At 36.5% G+C, this 21,863-nt stretch overlaps 1 protein-coding gene across 2 annotated transcripts in view; it reads right to left on the reverse strand.

The window, feature by feature from the left end:
* LOC5577565 (probable nuclear hormone receptor HR38) overlaps positions 1–19,076 on the reverse strand; it is a 479,889-nt gene extending 460,813 nt beyond the window's left edge. For both annotated transcript variants that reach the window (XM_021846267.1, XM_021846266.1), the window contains exon 1: positions 17,071–19,076. In XM_021846267.1, coding sequence (XP_021701959.1) covers positions 17,071–17,446 — 376 coding nt within the window. In that variant the 5' untranslated portion in view covers positions 17,447–19,076. The remainder of the gene's footprint in view (positions 1–17,070) is intronic.
* Positions 19,077–21,863: the final 2,787 nt, after the last annotated feature.

The following is a 21,863-nucleotide window of genomic DNA, read 5'->3' on the forward strand; positions in this document are numbered from 1 at the left end:
AAAATGTATTTGAATATCAAAAGCTTGTTCTTAAGACAAAGTTTCGATTTTCTATTAATGAAGTAATAGAGACATTTAACATAATTGTTACATTTGACTTGAATGCCCTCAATGTGATTTTTGAATGTGAATGTTTCATCTAGCATGAGCCCTAGATACTTAACTTCATCTGACAAATTTATTGGAACCCCCCTAAACGTGACAACATGTATACTTGAAGGTTTCAAATAAAGAGCTTTTGATTTATGTGGGAATATTATCAATTGAGTTTTGGAAGCATTAGGAGAAATCTTCCATTTTGGCAAGTATGAAGAAAAAATATCCAAACTTTTTTGCAATCGACTACAGATGACACGCAGACTTCGTCCTTTGGCGGAACGGCCTGTGTCATTCGCAAACAAAGATTTTTGACATCCCTGAGGTAACTCAGGTAAGTCAGATGTGAAAATATTGTATAATATTGGTCCAAAAAGGCTGCCTTGAGGAACACCAGCTCTTACAGGAAGTCTGTAAGACCTGGAGTTCTGATAATTAACCTGAAGTGTACGATTTGACAGATAACTTTGAATTATTCTAAAAATGTATGTTGGAAAATTAAAGTTTTTTTAATTTTACAATCAAACCTTCATGCCAAACACTGTCGAATGCTTTTTATATGTCTAGAAGAGCAAGACCAGTAGAAAACCCTTCAGATTTGTTGGAACAAATCAAATTTGTTACACGTAAAAGTTGATGAGTGGTCGAATGTCTCTGGCGGAATCCAAACTGTTCATTGAAAAAAAAAAAAAATGAATTTTCGTTGATGCGGGCCATCATTATGTTCAAAATGACCTTTTCAAAAAGTTTTCTGATGGACGAAAGCAAACTGATTTGACGATAGCTAGAAGCATCTGCAGGATTTTTGTCTGGTTTTAAAATTGGTACAACCTTAGCATTTTCCCATTTCTCAGGAAAATATGCTAATTGAAAACATTTGTTAAATAGATCAACTAAGAATGATAAGCTACTTTCGGGAGGTTTCTTGATGAGGATGTAGAAAATTTCATCATCGTTTCATCATTTCATCATATTTTTGATTTTTTCAATAATAGTTCTCACTTCTTCCAAATCAGTCTCCCAGCAATTTTCGAAAAAGTTCTCTTGATTGAATTTTATTCAACCAGGAAAAAACCTTGAATTCTCAGGGAATTTCAATCACAACCAGGGAAAGGCTGAGGCTGTAATTCATGGTAGAATATGTTCACGACAAAGGATTTTTGCGTCACAACCTTATTTGCTAAAAAATTCTCTTCAAACGAAAAAAAGTTCGGCTGCGCCGCTATTACCGTGTGTGATCAAACACCGTACACCTAAGAAATGAATTTAAATCCGCCCACTTTATATAAAACGCCTACTATTTGTATGAAGTGTACGGATTTTGAGCCTGTACGGATTTCGGTCCTCCACTGTATAACGCTATTTGAGCTGTTCAGTGAGGATCCTTTTGAGTATGAAAATTTTCGAATTACCAAAACATGATTCACGTTTTCAATATATCTATATTTAATCAGTAAAGGATTAACATATCTAGGGCCGGCAAATTTATTTTTATGCAAATCTCGAAAAACTATATTTTTGATGAAAGTTCTCTGAAGTCCTTATTTTTACCAAAATAGTGTCTAAGCTTTAAAGTCTAAAGTCTCGTTTTTTGCTTATCTTGCTTGCAGATAATAATTATGCAATGATGATTCTAATATTGCTCAAGAATAGCTTCAGGAATTATCCTTGTGGTTTCTTCAGAGATTTCATCTAAAATAATATCAGGAACTAATACAGGGTTCTGTCTAGAAATTCTTCAAGAAATTACTCTACAAATTTTCATTTTCATTTTCACAAATTTTCAAAGGAAGCTTAAAGGAATTTCTCCAGATTTGCTTCACTAAACCCTTGAGCACTTCAACCTTAATACCTCCAGTAACTTTCTCAGGGATTACTTTGAACATTTTCCAAATATTATCCAAGGACTTCCTCCAAATATTTTTTCACTAACATTTCAACCGAATTTTCCAGCCGTTACTCTAAGAGATCTTCTACATATTTTTTTCCCAAGAAAACCCGCAAAGGTTAGTTTCAGAGTTTTTGGTAACATTCGTTCAAGGATTTATTTTTTTTACGGTTTTCCCAAGGAATTGGTCCAAAAATTTCTCGGGGGGTTATTCGAGTGCATCTATTAAGAACATTTCAAATAATTCCTTAAATTCAAACTGTATATCATGATTGAGTTTTCCTAGATTTTTTTTTCAAAGAATTTTTCCATAATTTCATCCAAGGATAACTGAAGTTCTTTCATACATTTTGCAATGAATTACTCAAAAAATTCCCATGGAATATTCAAAAGTTCATTTAAGGTTCCACACCAGGGGCCCAGATAGCCGTAGCGGTAAACGCGCAGCTATTCAGCAAGACCAAGCTGAGGGTCATGGGTTCGAACCCCACCGGTCGAGGATCTTTTCGGGTTGGAAATTTTCTCGACTTCCCAGGGCATAAAGTATCTTCGTACCTGCCACACGATATACGCATGCAAAAATGGTCATTGGCAAAGTAAGCTCTCAGGTAATAACTGTGGAAGTGCTCATAAGAACACTAAGCTGAGAAGTAGGCTCTGTCCCAGTGGGGACGTAACGCCAGAAAGAAGAAGAAGAAGGTTCCACACCAGTTAACACTACAGCAATTTTTTCAAGAAATTCTTCGATCGTTTCTACACATTTTTTTAGGGATTTCGTCCTGTTTTTTTTTCAGGAGTTCCTTCACAAAATTTTGCGAGACATTAGCCAGAGATCCATTTGATTTTTTCCATCACTTTCTTAGCTTACACATTTTCTTGGAGGAATACATGGAAAACACCTGGATGAATGCTTGAAAATTAAAAATCTCTTAGAATTATAGGATAACTTCTCAAAGAAATCTTAGGAGCAATATCTGTAGTATTTACTGAAGGTATTGTTAGAGAAATTTATTGTTAAGCTTTTAATGAGATTCTAAAAGATAATTTTGTAGAAAATCCTGAATATTCTAACATGTTTTAAACGGGAGTATTGAAGAAGTTCTAGAAAAACCGATGGAAGAATTCCCAGATAAAATCCTGGAGGACTAAGAGCTTTCTTGAAAAATTATCAGAAACAATATATGAAAAAATTCCTGATGGAATCCGTAAGGTATTGTTTTTGGTAGTTTTTGAAAAAAAAAAACGTCGGGACATCCAGAACAAATTTGAGAAATTCCTTAAGAAAATTCTTGAAGAGATTTCATGGGAAATATTCACTAAACGAACTCCTGAATAAAAAAGCAAATCTCACAAATAAAGTTATCTATTTATTCCAAAACATGGGCATATAAAACTATTTGAGAAATTTTTGGTGGTATCAAACTATTTTCTCCTGGTTAATGTTACGTCTCGTTTTGTTTTTTGAATGCCGTTTGATCTCTTTTTGGTTACTGTTCAGTCTCTTTTTTTAAGTAAGAGTTTTTCAATTTCCTATTTTAAAAACACTCAGTCGACAGAATTGCTGCATGCACAATATTTAAAATTATTGGGAAATATTTGAATTCAGTAAAAATAAACGGGTTTCTAAAAGCAATCTGGAATTCAAACGAATTTAAATTGAAAATCTCGTAATTAACTATTTTTTTTTTGCGAAAAAACTTTATTATGAAAAATGCTTCAACAAATAGGGTTTCAAATGATGTAAATTATTCAAAATCCAAAAAAATACTTGTTTTTCAATAGAAAAATGATGACTTATCAATAGTTTTACTTTTTAAACAGTTAATTGAGTGTTTGTTTAAGCTGATGTGAATAGCATCATATTTATGTAACTATTGCATTGTCTGATTTAGTTTGTGTAAGAGTAGTAAGACTTATGGTTAGCCCCCCGCAATTTGCGCATACAAACTTTTTGGTATCTTTCTTCACTGGACAGACATTCTTAGTCTGGGAAGAACCTCCGCAAATCATGCATTTAGCATCCATGCGGCAATGTTTTGTGCCATGACCCCACTTTTGGCGCTGAGTGGGGTTCTGAAAATTTCCTCCAGGTTTCTGGAATTGTTCCCATGTCACACGGACATTGAACATGAGTTTTGCTTTTTCTAAAGCTTCAATATTATTTGGATCACTTTTGTTAAAGTGAACTAAATGATTGTCTTGAGAAAGCCTTTTTCGACCAATGCCAGATTGAGTTCTCTTTTTCATGATGATCACTTGGACTAGGAAAAAATTAAGTAAATCATTTATTCCATTTTTGATCTCTTCAAGTCATAGTCACTTGGGAAAACTTTCAAGACAATTTTTAACAAACGTTAGTTATGTCATTATAAGTAAAATAATATAAATAAAAAAAATTGTGCTTCTTCTCATTAAGATGTTCGAGAAGAAGTTTGCTATCTCTAAGAGTTTACGGGAGAACGAAACATTCTCAATTCTTTGCGATTTGGAAGGAACCTTGATTCCTCTAATGGAGTTCAAATCTCCTGCCTAAATCCCCCAAATTCGGAACAACTGACCAGAAAATTTGTCTAGAGCATCGAACTGATTGCTCATTTCTATGCAATTATCAACATTATCCATCTCACCCTTGGAAGAAAGCGCGCATGCCGGAGAAACGTGCTTTCTTCCATGTTTGCCACGTTTAGTGACAGTTTTTAAACCCACTTTATGGATGGAAGTTGTGAAATCAGAGATCCACAATTCATATTCAGTGAATATTGAGAAGTTAGTGGGAAAATAATCAAAACCTCCAAGATAATAATCTAAAAGTATTCCCCGGTGCCATATTTCTATCGCAAATATTTCTGGCTCATGGCGCTCGATGTACATCCGTTTGGGGCATGCCCAGCGTCAGTCAGTGTCCAACCCATGTCAAATTGACAGCCATCATCCCACTGCAAGAAACGCAGCAACCAAAATGACGTAGATTTGAGTGACTTGCGCCGTGTAACGCCAGGGGCTCACCCACAGTTGGCATCCGTTGATCAATCTAGGGACGCAAAGTTGTCCCCCATTCATAGGCCCCAACCGTCACCTAGTTATGGAGATCACTGGTGTTTGCGCGCGTTGACAAGTCAAACGCAAAGATACTCTCCAAAATTTCGGTCCAGAAGAGATCACGCCGGAGCGATGGATGTTAGTTTTTGATTAGCCTGTTTTGACGATGACAACTAATTACCACATCCGCATTCATCCGCATTGCATGGATGAACGATGACGATGATGATGATGGGGAAAGGGAAATCGGTGTAGGAGTTCTGTTGAACATGAAACGTAATTAAAATATAGTTAGGCAGTTGAGAAAACAAGTACACAAATCCGCGTTTTCGCTGGGTCTTCCGGAATGGGTGAGATTCGATCGAGTATCTTAAGTTGTCGGTTATTCGGTACTGAATCATGATGGAAATAATGAGTCGTTATGATCAAGGGGAACTATTTCAACATGTTTTCCAGAATTTCAAGAATTCATCTCAACATTCGTCTTGACTAACAAAAATCTTCTAATTGCTACCGTATGCACAAATCATTAAAATGCGTATGGAAATTTGTAGTAATATAACTCAAGCAATTCCTGGAATCGATTCTAACGCTTATTCATGAAGCAGTGTCTATGGTGCCTAGTTTAAAATGACGGTCTGGTGCTAACTTAAATTGACGTAACGAGTTGTAATTGTCGTGCACTCAGCGGCTGTTAGTTTTGTTGGTAGAGTTCTGATAATGTTCACACTCAATTAACCTTGGCTTTTGCCTAAACGTAAAGGAAGAAAAAACATTTCTTAGAAGCAGCTCTAATTTAGCAGGATAGGGAATTTGGAGGAGTTGCTATAATCATTCATGTATGTATGTAGGTAGCCACCATCCTTGCTTGAGCCTTGCTCTGCTTGCGGTTCCACTCAACAGTGAGGTCAAATTTCATTACCAACAGCTCCACAGAGGCTCCACATTCAGAGTTGCTATAATCATTCATAGGCATAAAAAACACAGTTGAAACACAGCTTGGTAAATATATTTTCATAGCCGCCTATTTGCCTTTTCAATGGACTGGATAGTAAGTTAATTTGCTCCAAACTGAATTGTGAAAATTAACTCGCAATAAGTTAAAAAAAATTGTCATTGGTGACTTTAAGGCCAAACATCGGTCATGGAATAATTCTCAAAGTAATTCCAACGGCAGAATTTTATTTGATGAGTGCTCTTCAGGATATTTCTCAATTCAATACCCTGATAGCCCTACATGTTTTTCCTCTTCTACAAATCCTTCTACGACTGATTTGGTCTTAACCGAATCTAGTCATCTTTGTAGCCAATTAGTTACTCATGCTGATTTTGGTTCTGATCATGTCCCTGTTACATTTCTAATATCCCATGAAACGGTTCTCAATCCTATCAGCTCCACTTTCAATTATATTAAAACCGGACAAAAATCCTGCATAAGCTTCTAGCTATCGTCCAATCAGTTTGCTTTCCTCCATCAGTAAACTTTTCGAAAAGGTAATGTTTTACAGAATGGTGGTCCACATCAACGAAAATTCCGACATGGACATTCGACCACTCATCAACTTTTACGTGTAACAAATTTGATTCGTTCCAACAAATCTGAAAGCTATTCTACTGGTCTTGCTCTTCTATAGACATACAAAAGCATTCCACAGTGTTTGGCATGATTATAAAATAAGAAAACATTAATTTTCAAATAATTCAAAGTTAACTGTCAAATCGTACACTTCTGGTTAATTATCAGAACTCCAGGTCTACCTGTAAGAGCTGGTGTTCCTCAAGGCAGGACTCTTAAGTATGAAGTTGAGCTGGAGCTTGAGCTTGATTGGCCGCCCGTGGATGCACTCCAGTATCGCCAGATCAGCTGCACTTACACAAAGAACCAACCGAATGACTGCTTGGGACTAACAGGCATCCTCAGTGTATAAGTGCTGGTGATCTTCTATTTTTAGGCAACAATGGCACCTGCCACGTCAGAATGCAGACCAATGAGGGGAAGGGGGAGGAATTGATGATGCATACTCCACTGCACTGTGACGTCACGCATCAATTTTGACAGGTACTGGTCCTGTTGTTTACAGTTTGGACTTAGTACTTTTTTCGAATCATTCTTAATTTCGTGAAAGTTTGCTGCAAGGAGAGGTCAAATCCACTGCAGATACCCACGGATCGTATTATTCTATCTTTCTACCGTGGAAAATCGTCACCATCAGCATGCTGGTGATAGAAATGCGAAGATAAAAAAGTAAGAGGTTGTTTCCGAGATACGACCGCCAAGTTGACGTTGGATAACGTTAGCTTCTTTTATTTCCTGGTTTGAGACCGTCACGAACTTATGAAAGATTTGTACTGTTAGAAACCTAATCAATTTTCACACTATTTGTTGTATGTTAATTATGACTTATTATTTATGGACATTGTGTGTTGTTATTTGCTTGGTTCAGTTAACACTTCAACATCGATAGAATTGGTCGAGGGAAGAAGAAGCATGAGCGGGAACTCTTGCTCTCCAAACAAATATTCCAGTTGAACGTTAGGTCCACAAATGATTCACTAAGATTGATTGCTTTAGTGGGTTCCAGTTTTAGATTGAGGTACTTCTCCATGAAGTCCGCGAACTCCATGTTATTTTGTTTGCTCATATCGATGTTGAAGTTGCCTGTTGTGTTAAAGAATGTTTCTTTCTAAGAAAATAATGTAAAATTTAAAAATCATGTACGGTGTAGTATTGACAAACATCCATAAACTTCTAGTTCTAAACAAGGATTTGATCATGGTATCAAACCTGAAAGATTGTAAGGATGCTTAAAATATATCCCCGAGCCCGATTTCATCTTCTAAACTCGTACCAATTAGCGCATACGGTTGAAATAATTTAATTTCTGTTAGATATCAGGGATTTTCTTAGGAAATTGCCTACATTTAGGCGTTTTCATTGCAATTATTGAAATTAACTAGTGTGCCGGTACCAAAGGTTGTAATGTACCAGTAGATTGGACTATGGAATAAAACGTACATTTTACGATAAAAACGACATGTGCTATTTTTGGTGGTTAGATCGCCTCTAGTTTAGTCGATTTGCCAATTTTCAGCTTTTTATTTTATCAAAAAGTCATAAATAATTAAGTTTGTGCAAAGAATTTGCTCCCTTGCACCAGTAGTTGCCGTCGTGTTCCAATAGTGGATCAACGGATGGAAGCAGTTTTTAAAATAAATGTATAAAAATGTAGAAAAGTTCCAGAGATGATCTTTATGCTTCATTCAAAAGATATTAGTTGCTGTTCCGAGGGAAAAATGTTAAACATATGTAAAAATTAAATGGTAAATGTTTAAAATGCCTTGCATCATTCCCGAACGTCTACTACTGGAGCACTAGCGCAACTACAGGAACACGTGTACCAATTGTGGCTCAAGCGATTTTATGTTAAAAAAATAGTTTTATCACACTTTTTATATTTTTCCCATATAGTAGAGGTTGAAATCTTTCTGTTGACGCCATAAGATCTCTGTTAAGGCTTTTCGTTATGATTTTTAGAGCTTTAGAGCTCCACTAATGGCACCGGCACCTTATTCATTATTTCTTTAAATATTGCATTACAGTCAAGCCTCCATGAGTCGATATTGAAGGGACCATCGACTCATGGAAATATCGAGTTATGGAACAGCTATTTTTTGGAAAGCTGTTTGAAGCGACCATCATAGTAACCATGATTTTATGTTTTTAGTATGGTTCCATGAGTCGATATCGAGTGATGGAACATCGACTCATGGAGGGATGGGTTATTAAGAACTTTGCAAGCATATTTGGATTCAGGGAGTTGATATTCATTATGTAGAGTCGTTACAAAAAAATAACAAAAATCGCATTGACAAGTGATCAATTTCACCCCGAAATGGGATTCCTCGATTTTTTATTTAAAGGATGATTTTTAGCACTAATAACACATTTGTTAGAAAACTTTGGCACATGAGCCAAAGACACTGACCGTCGTACTTGTTTTCCTGCATTCAGTCGTTTGGCATTTTCAACATCATTGAAAACAGACAAGAAAAACCATGAAAAATGACCAATTTCACCCGAAATCACGGTACATGTCAAAACGTAAAAACCTTATAAAAGCAAAAAAAATGTGCTTTTCTATGAAAAATAAGACATACCTTGATATATCCCAATTTTTCAATAGTTTAGTCATGAAAATCAATAGTTTTCATTATTGTAGTAGATTCGTAAAAAGATTTCCAATCGATTGGTGCAAGAATCTTGAAAATCTATCCGGACGTTAGTAAGTTATTAACAGTCAAAATCTAACCACTTTTCGTGACGCGAGCGATTTTTCGTTTTTCGAAATTGTACCCCAGTATGTTGCCGTAAGACGTTATCCAACGTCAAAAAATGAAGGAAAAAACGACTAAGTCCGAAACGTAAACAACAGGACCAGCAGCTGTCAAATAAGTGAGGTTAGGCTCGTCATATGCAGCGCTCTATTGAACTGACTCCCACGTAGACCGTATATTCCACTGCATCCACGTCAGTTCATGCGGGAGTGTATGGATTGGGGGAAAGGCATGGCAGATAGGTTTGCTTTTGTGGTTAGCAGACTGCCTATGTATCAGGCGTAAGAAAGGCGTGCGCGTGGAAGTAGGAAGCGTTAGGGAAACGGTTTCTTGTCCGTCTCTGGTTCTAGCGTTTGCTATGAACGAATAGTATGAGTGGGATATATTTAGAATGGAAGATAGAAGCAAGTGAGAGATATACAACTACAAAGTACGAGGAAAGGGACGGGCCTGGGATTGAACCCATGACCGTCTGCATATGAAGCAGAAGCGGTAGCCATCAGACCACCAACCCCGTCGATTCTTAAGTATGAAGTTAAGTATTTAGGGATCATGCTACACACTAAAAAAATCTCATTTTTGCGGATGACGCAGTCATCGATACTGACGTAATTGATCATGACACAAATTGAAATTTGAATCAATTTTAAATGCACTATGACATAAGCATGAAATCAAGTAAATTCAGTTCCGTTTGGAGACATGACCTGCTGTATTTTGACATTTGACTGGATTTTACAGCATAATGACTTAAAATTACTTGAACGATGGCTCCAACGCAGAAAGTCGGTGAAACGTCAAACGCCATCGGAGTAAACACAGCATGCAGAAGGCAAGTGATTTTTTTCTATTGAGTCAAATCTTTGACGTAAATTCAGTGCGAAGAACTTAACTTGACAGCTTTTAAGTGAAAAAAAGTGAATAATGAAGGGTTTTAAGTAATCAGTATTTATCATCGTGCCCGTGTTGGCGTTGAGCTGCAGCTTGCATCGACTTCATGGAAGATGTTCCTCTTGGATGCAGCGATACAGCAATCAAACCTTCAGGATGAAATTCATTGTATAATATCATATCAAAGAATAAAAAACGATGTGAAATGTGAAAATAATTATTGAAACAAGTGTTTGTTATTAATCACAATCAGTGTCCGAAAGAAATGAGCGGGGAATATATTGAAATTATTGAGGTTATGTTGATATGTAATTATCAATTATGTCATGTTTGAAATTTACAGCACTCAAAAAGAACACTAGTAAAATTACTACATTTGCTCACAAAACCACGAGTGAATTATAAAATCAAACGTAATATTGCGTCATTTTACTCGCTTTAATATGTCGGTCTTAAATGACACAAAATTACATGATATTTTCGAAGTGTGTAGATAAAAAAATAACTTTCAAAAATCATATTGAGGGCATTCAAGCCATATGTAAAAAATGTCTTTATCCACTCATTTACAGAAAATCAAAACTTTGTCTAAGGAACAAGCTATTGATCTTCAAACAAATTTTCAGGCCAGCCATGTTGTATGCCAATACAGACAAGAATACAATTGAGCTTATGTTGAAACTTTCATTATTATTAGAAACTTATGACAATCATCTTACATACATTATCAAGCAATAGTCCATACCTTGAAGATAAAGGAAAAGATGGAAGGTTTGCCCCAACTTTGATTGGATCGTGATATCAATGTAAAGATCACCATAAAAAAGAACAAAAAAAAAGGTCTATGTCTTATTTGAAATCCAAAAGGTCTCCCAAAAATAATAAATTAACCTTACGGTCGTCATGTGGTTGACCACCGCCAGAAGCACCGCACTGATCCTGTGTACGAAAATCGAGCTTTTTTTTGACTAATGAAATGTTAGTTGATTCCGAATACATGAAATATTTTTGAAATCAATTGTATTCGGAATATTTTTAATGGATATTTTTTTTTTGAATCCCGTAGGGACCACCTATAAATGTTATTTTCAGCCAGAAGCACGTCCACCTGAGCAGTGAATTACAACAGAACTGTAACAGATTTTGTCACTCAGTAAGCGCGTTTTTTCTAACAAAATATGTTATAATTTTGGCTGGTTAGTAGTTAAAATAACAAAAACTAAAACAAATTTCTACACTAAACAAAATATGTTATAATTTAAACAAAAATATAACGCATTGTGTTTTAAATCAAACAAAAATATAACTTATTTTGTTATTTTTCTACAACTTAGTTATAATATAATTTGTTATGAGTAATATTTTATAACACATTTTTTTATAGTTATATTTTAAATTGAAACAAATTTGAAACAGCTTTTGTTATTACAACTGATTTTGTTTTAATATGTTATAATTTCCTCTATCAATTCAAAGTGCTTGTAACAAAAATTGAACAAAATTTGTATTACTAACCCCTCTACCGGCAGCTTCATTTTTTACCGCAAAATTCAAATTCAAATCATTATAGCTTTTTTGTTTTTCAATATTTTTGCACCATTTTTCAACAAGTTCTCGAAAAACTCTTCTAGTTTTAGGATCTGTGTCGATATTGATCATTAATCATCTGGTTTTGAAGATAATCCAAAATTCCTTGGGGGAACGACCCGTCACCATAATCCCTCGTTGATTTCTTAGGCTACAGAATTTTAATCGTATTCGGATATTCACTCTTCGGAACAATACATTAATGAGAGTATGTTGTGAAAAAATGAAGCAATTTGGTGCAGCCGTCTTTAAGTAATGAGCATTTAGGTTTCTGGAACCACGCTGGCCAAATAAAGATCTTAAAAACTTAAAAAAACATCATATGGTAATTTTCAGATATCTCCAAGAATTCTTGATTGATTTGTATGATTTTTTCAGAGTAGCTCCTTATTACCTGGCATAATATAGCCCATATTTTATTTTTTTGATAAATTGATCAAAAACAAAATGGCCGCCAAAAACATTTTAAATGGAAAATGTCGGTCCCCCAAGGAACATCGGAATATTTTAAAAACCAGATCACCAATGATTAATATCGACACGGATTTCTAAACTAGAAGAGTTGTTTGTGAACTTGTGAAAAAATAGTGCAAAAATATTGAAAAACAAAAAAGTTATAACGATTTGAATATTTATTTTGCGGTAAAAAATTAAGCTGCCGATAGACGGGTTAATTGTTATATATAGAATATTAATTAGATAGATTTTTTTATTGGTATAACAAAATTTATATCCTTTCTCGGATCAATACACTTAGAGAAATTGGTCATGAAGTAGCACAAACTGTAAAAGTCAACAGTCATTCATTTTCTTTCATAATTTTTTTATTTAATTTGATTATTATATCGGCGATAATGGATAAATATTCAAAATTCTTCTTATCTTGTTTGTTTGAAGTATCCGTAGAATTGTGAAATAAAGTTGCGTGATGTAGTTTGACAGAGCATACTGGAAGAATAAATAATTATTCCTGGATTGTCGTGTAAAAAGTATGCTGCGAAGTTTACAAACTCGTTTACAATTCAAACACTCACCTATTCAAAAATTCTGGAAGGCTGGAACATTTTGAAACATTAATGAAATATTCACAATTTGCTATTCACTCCGATGCATTTCCGAGAAAATTATAAAGATGAACATTTTTGTTATGAGGCTATTTGACATGTGTTTTTTATTGTCTGTGTGACTTATTGTCAACATTGTTGAAGAAGCTTAATGTTTTTAATAAATGATTACCCGTGCAGAAGCTCCTCAAATTGTATAGCTGGATTTTTTTCAACAATTCTGCCAGCATTTTTAGTGAACCTGATAAGAAATCGTTAATAAATTCACAATATAATAATCGGTTTTTTCTATGAATCATTATACAAAATATCCGAAATAAATGATCTAGTAATTTTCCAGGAATTATCCTAGGATTATCCCAAGAAATTTCTGAGAGAATTCAGCCAAGAAAATCTACAGAATGTGTTTCGGGAGTTCTGTAGGAATTGGTTGAAGAGACGGTACAAGTGGCAGGCTCTTTCAGGAATGTCTTGTGTGATCAAGAGCATCCTCAGCTATATCCGAGAGCACCATGCTCGTGCTGTGTATATCAAGATGTGTACACTCAGTATACGATGCAACCGGGCTTGGGTTGATCCATAAATCGTTTCAATAATTCTTCTGGAATCTGGTGAGAGTTCTCTATGGATATTACAATAGCTTGTAAAGCAATATTTCCAGGAATGCTTACTGAGTTTCATCCAATAATATCTACATAGCTGGCCGTGGAAATTGTATGTATAGGAAAGATGTCAATTCCTGGGGGTGCGACCTAGATATCAACAAGCAGCCAGGCTGCTGTCTGCTAAAATTTTCATAAAAATGATCCGAGTATGCCTAGGAGTTTGCGGTTATTACTTAGTCACGCTAAAAATGTTAAACATTTTATGTGACACAAAAACGGCAAGCTTTGAAGAAGCGTTAAACGTTTTGTATGCATAAGTTATTCAAAACTTTTTTTGAGTATATTTCTTACTAATATATGGTCAGAAACTATCTGATTCAGCTGATTTATGGAATAATGCCTGCATCAAACTGCAGAAGCTTTGTATGAAGTATTTTAAGTGTGCACCTTGAAAATGGTTTCCTGCGAGACAAGCAAACAAACAACGGTTAGCACTGGTGGAAATGTTGTGTTCAAATAGAATGACCAAAATGTTCGAATCCACACCCCTTAGTTCAGTTCTTGTTCAATTATTAGTTTGACAATCCTTTAACTATTGTACCCACTTCCCGCGCCACTGTTTTGAGTTAAATCTTCTTATATTAAAACATAACAACATGTAAAGCTCGTTAATGAAAGATTCGATTTATTCTGAAAGCTTCTTCAAAGTCTTGCAAATTTTGAAAGTGAAATTTCATATTTGGCACATTATTAATAATTAATCCCTCTACCAGCAGCTTCACTTTTTCACCACAAAAACTCATTCAACATTTTTGCACAATTTTTTTACAAGTTCTCAAAATACTCTTCTATTTTCAGAATCTGTGTCGATATTGATCATCAGTCATCTGGTTTTGAAGATATTCCGTTATTCCGACACTTCCTGTATAAATTTTCTTTGGCCGCCATTTTGTCAATTTATGGAAACAATAACATATAGTGCAATGACAGGTAATTAAAAGCTTCACTCAGAAAATCGTACAAATTGGTTGAATTGTCTCCAAGAAATCTAAAAATTACAATACAATATTTGTTCTAGTTTTTAAGATCTTTTTTGGCCGTAGTGGTAGCAGAAAAATAAATGCCAACTGCTCAAATTGTTGGTCCATTTTTTTCATTTTATCGCAGCAGACTCTCATCCAAGTATTGTTTCGAAAAGCGAATAGCAGAACATGACAAAACTTCTGTAGCCTGAGATATTTTCGTGGGTTATGGCTGCACGTCGGTTCCCCAAGGAATTTTGGAGTATCTTTAGACCCAGATGACCAATGATCAAAATCGAAAAATATTCGGAAGGTAGAAAAGAATTTTGACCACTTGCAAAAAGAAAAGGTGCAAAAATATCGAGAAACAATAAAAGTTGTTACAATTTAAATAATTTTTTGTGACTAAAATATGATGCTGCTAGTAGATTAATGGTTAAATTCGGTAATTCCTCCGATGATTGCCCGCATTGATTTTGACACATTCTTTCTGGTATAGAAACAATAGATGTCAGTACTTCAAGTTGATATGTCATATAAAACTCTAACATACTTGGGAAACATTCAATTTTTTTTTATCACAGCGATTGAAAATATCAAAATACTTTTGAAACTGAATGAATAATGCAATGTTAAACATATCAAGCGGTATTATTTAAATTTGTAATCTTATGTTTGGGGCTAAATTTTGTAACGCAGAGACCTATGGAATCAACACTATATATGGAAGAAGCAATTAAAAACACAGCATCTTACTGGTTGGAACAACCGAACTGTATTAAAAATTTAACAATAATATCTGCAAATATAAAAATTCCTTACAAATTTGAAAAAAAAGAATAATAAGAAGAGGTAAACTATTTGGAATACATTATAGTTGATGCTGCCGTTGAAGGGGTCAAACAACACTTGAATATTAGATGATGTCGAGGATGACAATGCTGATGATTTATACAGAAAGATTTAGTTCATGCAATGAGTTAAACGTCAGAAAGGCGAATCAACGATAGATTATACCGATGACTTAGTCAAAAGACTATTAGAGGCTTGAAAGCCATATCAATACATATAATTTAGATATGGGATGATTCGTTTTGATTAAAATTTGTGTAAAATCCAATTGTTAGAAACCTTACTAAAAAAACAAAAGAAGTTAAACGAAAACATCCGAATGACTCACCAAATAAATATTGAATATTCAAAATATTACTGCCTATGTGAAAACGCAGGGTTTCTTAAAAACTCTATGAATCGACAAGCAATCAATCGATTTCTCGGAGAGATAAAGAAAGAATAATCGCTGGGAACACTCAAAAAAAACATATATAGTATTCACCATTAATAGAAAACACTACCGTTTTGATTCATATTGCGGACAGCTTCAAATTCCGAACACTCTACTTTGTATGAGAAACATTTTACATGAAATGTTTCAATTTTTACCGTTCAAAAGTTCTCACTTCTGAGGCTCGTTTCAATAAGCCTTTTCCATAAAAATGTATGCAAATTTATAATGCCTAACTGCCTTAGACGTCTCTTTAGTGGTTCAAAGAATTTTATTGATGATTTGACTTTTCTATTAATGGTTTTAATGAGCTGTCCGGAATTCGAATCAAAGTGTCCGGAAAATGAGGCAAAAGTGAGCAAGCGTCCGGAATAAAAATCATGAAAAGGCCGAACATTTTGATTTGTTTAAAATTATTCAACTTGCGGAAACATATTCTTCACCCATCATTCGAAAATTAAAGGTTTCCTACGCTCGATAACGCTGAGGAATCATATAGAATGATTTATTTTGTATGCTCTATGTTGAGTTACCCAGACAACCAGAAATCGCATGAAAGTTCACGTTATAACTCGTTTATTCATACTAATTACATCAAACCCGCAAAACACCGTGAATAAACTCGTAAAATTGATGTGTTTCCTCGCATAAAACACTTTTTTTCTGAGTTCATTTGTACATTTTGTTTCGTCCCGTACACTCGTACAAAGTAAGTCGAATCAATCCGCAGCAGCTGTCAAATCAACATTTGTTATCATATGCTAAGTCGCAAAAGATAACAGGTTAGTTCGGGAGAATATTTATACACTCGCATTGTATGTTATTAATCATCACATAATATATGCACGCATCTCGCCTCCACTTTTGTACGTAGAAGGCCTTTTCGCGACATCTTATAAGTGAAATTTTGCACATACAAAGCCTCCAGGTGATTTCGTTATGCGTACATTTTGGTTGTCTGGGTATACTTCACTGAGGCCTTAAGTGTCCGTAATATGAATCAAAACGGTACTCCCTTTCAGACTATTGCTCATTGTAAGGAAAAACGGCATTTTTCGAAATAAGACTATTACTCTGAAAAAAAGCTTCTTCTGTTAAATAACTTTAATTTCAGATTTTTCATTTTGACACCATTTAATCGATCTAATCATATGCCTTACTCAAAATACAATCATTTGTAATTGAAATGAAAACAAAATTAGAGAAACAAACTGCTTAGTTTAATTATAAAAAAGAAAGAAACTCAAAAAATACATACACTTTTTCTCGTCAAACAACTGAAAATCCTGTCCGCTGTGCTGCTGGTTGTTGTTCAGATCACCCTGACCGCCATAACAAGCCGTCGGCTCACGCCCATAGAAAGCACCACCAAACTCAACATGCTGTTGTTGCCGATTTAGATGATGGAGATGATGATTGTTATTGTTATTGTTATTATTGAGATGTTCAAAAGCACCGTCGTGACTGTAACCGTTACCATTCGCGTTCAATCCATGCACATTCGTCCTTGCCGTTTCCGGTGCTACCAGTACACTGCTACTACCATCACTTCCACCGAGCCCGTAGTAATCGTCTCCCGCATCCGACAATGGTTCCTGCTTCACAACGATCAACGAAGCCAGACGGGTTCGCATGTCCTTAACTGTTCGCACTTGCACCACACTAAGTCACCCACCCCCTCTTGGCAGGGAGCTTGCACTTGTCTACACTTGGGGCTACTCGCACTACCAGGAATACAACCCTGGCCAATCGGTAGTTTTTGGACAGATCTTCACCGCACAGCAGCAGCGCAACTTCATGGTTTCGATTGCCTTCCGGTTTTCGGTTGGGTTTCCCAAGAGGTTCAATAAAATCAAGAAGCGGGGTCGAACTCAAGAATGCCGAACTCAAAATACGGGACCAGTTTCACACACTAAACACTACTTCTACCAGAGAACTAAAGAGAGAGCAATCAAGCGGCACAACATCGAATACAACAAAAAACGACAGCGTAGAATTAAATATGGTTTTCCAGACCTGTTGAAGGTGCTAGGACCCTCTGGTGCTGATCTTGTTCCTCCTCCAGCACGAAAGACACTTCACCGTAGTCACAATGTTAATCCACTGGACGCGCGGTTCTTTGTTCTCAACACTATTCACTGGGGTGTCGCTATCAGGAGGCAGCTCCTTCAAGTTCACTTTTTATCTTCATCCGAACGAAAAAAAAAAACAAGAATCCGTTGACAAACTCGTATCGACAGCCACTGAACAAGTTCTCCGCCGAAAATCTGAATATCAATCCTTATTGGTCACACAAAGCACAATTCTCAACAGTTGAACGGGTCCGACGAAGAATCACTTTCGATTTCGTTTGGGTTCCGAATCGTCTTCTACCTGGACGAGTACCGAGTTTCTTCTTTAGCAGACGAACGATCAGCAAGGAAACCGTAACGGCGGCGGCGACGTTTGCGAATGGAGAAGCTTCGCGGTTCACATCCGAAAAGCTTTTGATAGCACTGCAGATGTTCGCGATCCCGTCGGGTCCTACGAGTTGACCACAGAAGAGCGCGCGATCGCCACCCGAACCAAAACGACTTCGGACGGAGAGTGGAGAGTTTCGCGCGATCGCGAAGTGTGGCGAGAGAGAGTCACCGTCCCGAATGGTTCGCGAAGAGAGATCGCTCCAAAGTTGGAACCTTCGATCGGGTGGTTTGTTGTTCAAATGCACGCAATACCGCGACTACCTCCACCCCCAAAAAAGCACTGGCGAAGGTGGGAGTACGGGGCGGTTCTTCGGCGATGTGGAGTCTTCAAAGGTGGCTGATAGCCCGATGCTTGCAGCCAATGCGACCCCACGGGGAGAGCGCGTTGGAGGTGGAAGTCTTCAGGATTGGTTCGCTCACAGCACTTGCACTGGCACTTTCGCTTTCGTATGCTCCAGATCCCCAATTTCGTCGGTGTCGTCTTCTCGGGGATGCTGCTGTCGCTTCCACTATCCGCTCGCGGTAGGGATAAAACTTTTACGAGCCCTCACTCCTTCGCAGTCTGGTCCCGTTAGACACACTCTCACTTTCCGATCCAAACCGGTTGACCTCCACGCAGCTCTGATCTTCGCGAAAGGAGTCCTCCCCAAGGACGAGCCCGCCGTTCTACTCACTGTTCGGGAAATTCGCGACCAAATCTCATTAAATCCCGATTCTGTGCAATTGCAATTGATTGGAAAATTCGAAAATTAACCCACACACCTGTTTGTACCTGAACGACACGGCGTCTCGGACGCAACTGAACCCATCGAAGCCCCGGCGTAGGACTATATTCTTCAATAACGTGCAGTACACATGCACAATTTCTTCTCTCCTTTCGGATGCCCTACGCTTCTGCTTCTGCCGCGGCTGCTGTCGTCATAACCGGTCCGGGGTGCCCCAGAGCCAACCACTCACCTGTCCGCCGGTTTTCGGAGAATCTGCCGCCGGATGGTTGAAAGCAAAACCGTCGTGAAAGAGCGCGCGCGTCGGCTGTTTCTCAGTGACGACTACGAAGACTACGGCTAGCCAACCACCGCTGCTGCCGTATACCCTAACCTTACACAAGAGCAAATTCGCTGAACCACCATGACGACGACGGCGACAACGCGGACCGTGAGAGAAACATTGGAGCATAAGCGAAAGGAAGATGCTGTGGCGGTGACGGGTGGTGAGCAGGCTGCATATGTGTGTCAGTGTGTGAAACGGTCTCGCGAGCGATATGCTCTCCGACGGCGATGAAGACGACGACGACAGCGGCGCGGCAAAAAGGAAGCAGCAAAAAAGCTCATCGTGGATCGTGGAAATGCCGCTAAGCGGAGGGGTATATCGCGGTGACGATGCTTGATAGGTAATTTTCGTCGGTGAAACAGATTGGAGCTATTTCTTTTGGATTTGCCTGAATGAGGGTGGTCGGTTATTTTTTTTTTCACTTCGATTCTAAGTAGATGAGACAGATTTGGAATCCTTATACATAATCTCAGATTGTATAGCAATCTACGGATCGATTGGTTCGACTAGGAGTGTAGGCAAATTCTGGAGGATAAACACGGACAATTATGTTGTAGACAGAACGTGAACAGTACACACTCCAAAAATCATGTGGTTGTACTTTTTTGGATGCACATAAAAGAAATGAGCCGAATGACGTTAATTTGTGTCATATTTTAAAAAAGATTCGTGCCATTGTTTTCGTGTCCTTTAACATGTAAAATTACTTATTCCGTTCAATACATCACCAAGAAGACTTTTTTGTGCCTTTTCAACATCGTGTGTCATTCAGTAATGAATTACGAACATAGTAATTTTCATTATTTTTTCAAGCCTTCTTCTTCTTCTTGGTATTAACCATTGGCGTAGGAACCTTCTTCTTCTTGGTATTAACCATTGGCCTGTCCCCCTCCAGAGTAATCCAGCCCCCTCCCCCCCCAATTTTTGATGATAATTAAAAAAAAAGAAAAAAAATTAACATGGCGCAAAAGTGACTCTTGTTATTCACAAAAATCTCTTCAGTAGTTACGTTATTTAATGTTTTACCATAGTTGGAGAACTTCGCTTGTCTTACACAGCATCAGCGTGGCGGTTCCGACTTCGGTCATAATCGAAATCGTTTTTGGAGGAAACCCTGCTCGAGGTGTCCGGTGATGATGATTTCCCTTATGAAAATTCACTAAAGAAATCCATACATCAACTTCATATACGAGGTTATGTCCAAAAGAAATAAAAGAAAATATAGACAAAATTACTTAATGAATTTTTCAGACAATACATAGCGGGAATTTTTGTCGAAATATAAGCATGGCCAAGTTTTCTTCATATTACTGAAAATATTTTGGATATTAGTCAAATAATATTGTGGGAGTTCTTCATACTTTCAAAGCGAATTTCTCCTGGTGGACATCCATCCCTTCTATGTGTAGTTTTTATTAGCAAATTAATTTCGGAAAATGTTCCCGGATTTACCTAACAAATGTTGAAAGATTAATCAAAAGTTAAGTTTTCCCTCGCATTTTTTTCAAAGAATAATTGATCCTGTCAAATCTAATACTGAGATATTTTGCTGAATGTTCTATTGGAAATTCATCTGTGAATTTCTTTAGATATTTTTCCCAAAAATTATATAACAAATTCATCCGCGAAGTTCACCAAAAGCCTTTAAGAAATATTTCCAAAATTCTTCACAAATTGCGTCAAAAATTCTTTTATTTTTTTCCTAGAAATTTTGCTTCGAATCACCGGATTCTTCAAAAATTAGAAAGATATTTGTTTTTGAAATGTCTCTTGCCTTCGAATCCTCAGAGGAAATATGTTGAAAACCCCCAGGAAAACTTTTGCTCCTGAAATTAGCATAGCGTTGAAGAAATACAATTATTGGCAGAATCCATATTCTTGGTTTGAATTTTTGTGCAGTACGAGGGCAGAATTCTATAACACCAAATGACAAGGAAGGATAGATTTCAAGGATAATTTCTGAAGAAGATTTTAATGAACCTTCTTGAGCAATTTGTTTTATTTGTAAATAAATTAGAGAGGTTTTAACTATCCTGTCTAGAGAAAAGATAATTTATTATAGAAGTTTTGATTGCAAAATTCTTATACGTATGGTTCTTGATTCCTGAAAGTCCATCAAAAATTCCTCAACAAATTTTCAAAGTAATGAAAAAGTTTCCCGTAAGATTTAGATTCATTAAAATCTTACATTACGAATTTCACCACAATACATCTTCGATAATGTTTTTCAAAAATACGAGCAACATTTTCGTGTCAAACTTTTACAGAACTACAAAATAATCGATAATAGACCCTTCCGAAAAGATTGGAATTTACAAAGGTAGGAAAAATAAGTCTACATCAATATGTTCACCATAGTATCATAAAACTTCGGAATTCATACAAAATATTATCTAATATTTTAGTTACAAAAAGTTTCAGTAAAAATTCCATTCGTATCAGCACCAATCATTTTCGATTTTAAAAGACGAAACAAAGAACAACACTTTTTGTAATAAATCCTATAAGGACCATTTAAGCTTTTCTGTGAGATAAAGTT

This window comes from Aedes aegypti, chromosome 2, assembly GCF_002204515.2.
Source record: "Aedes aegypti strain LVP_AGWG chromosome 2, AaegL5.0 Primary Assembly, whole genome shotgun sequence".
Classification (NCBI taxonomy): domain Eukaryota; kingdom Metazoa; phylum Arthropoda; class Insecta; order Diptera; family Culicidae; genus Aedes; species Aedes aegypti.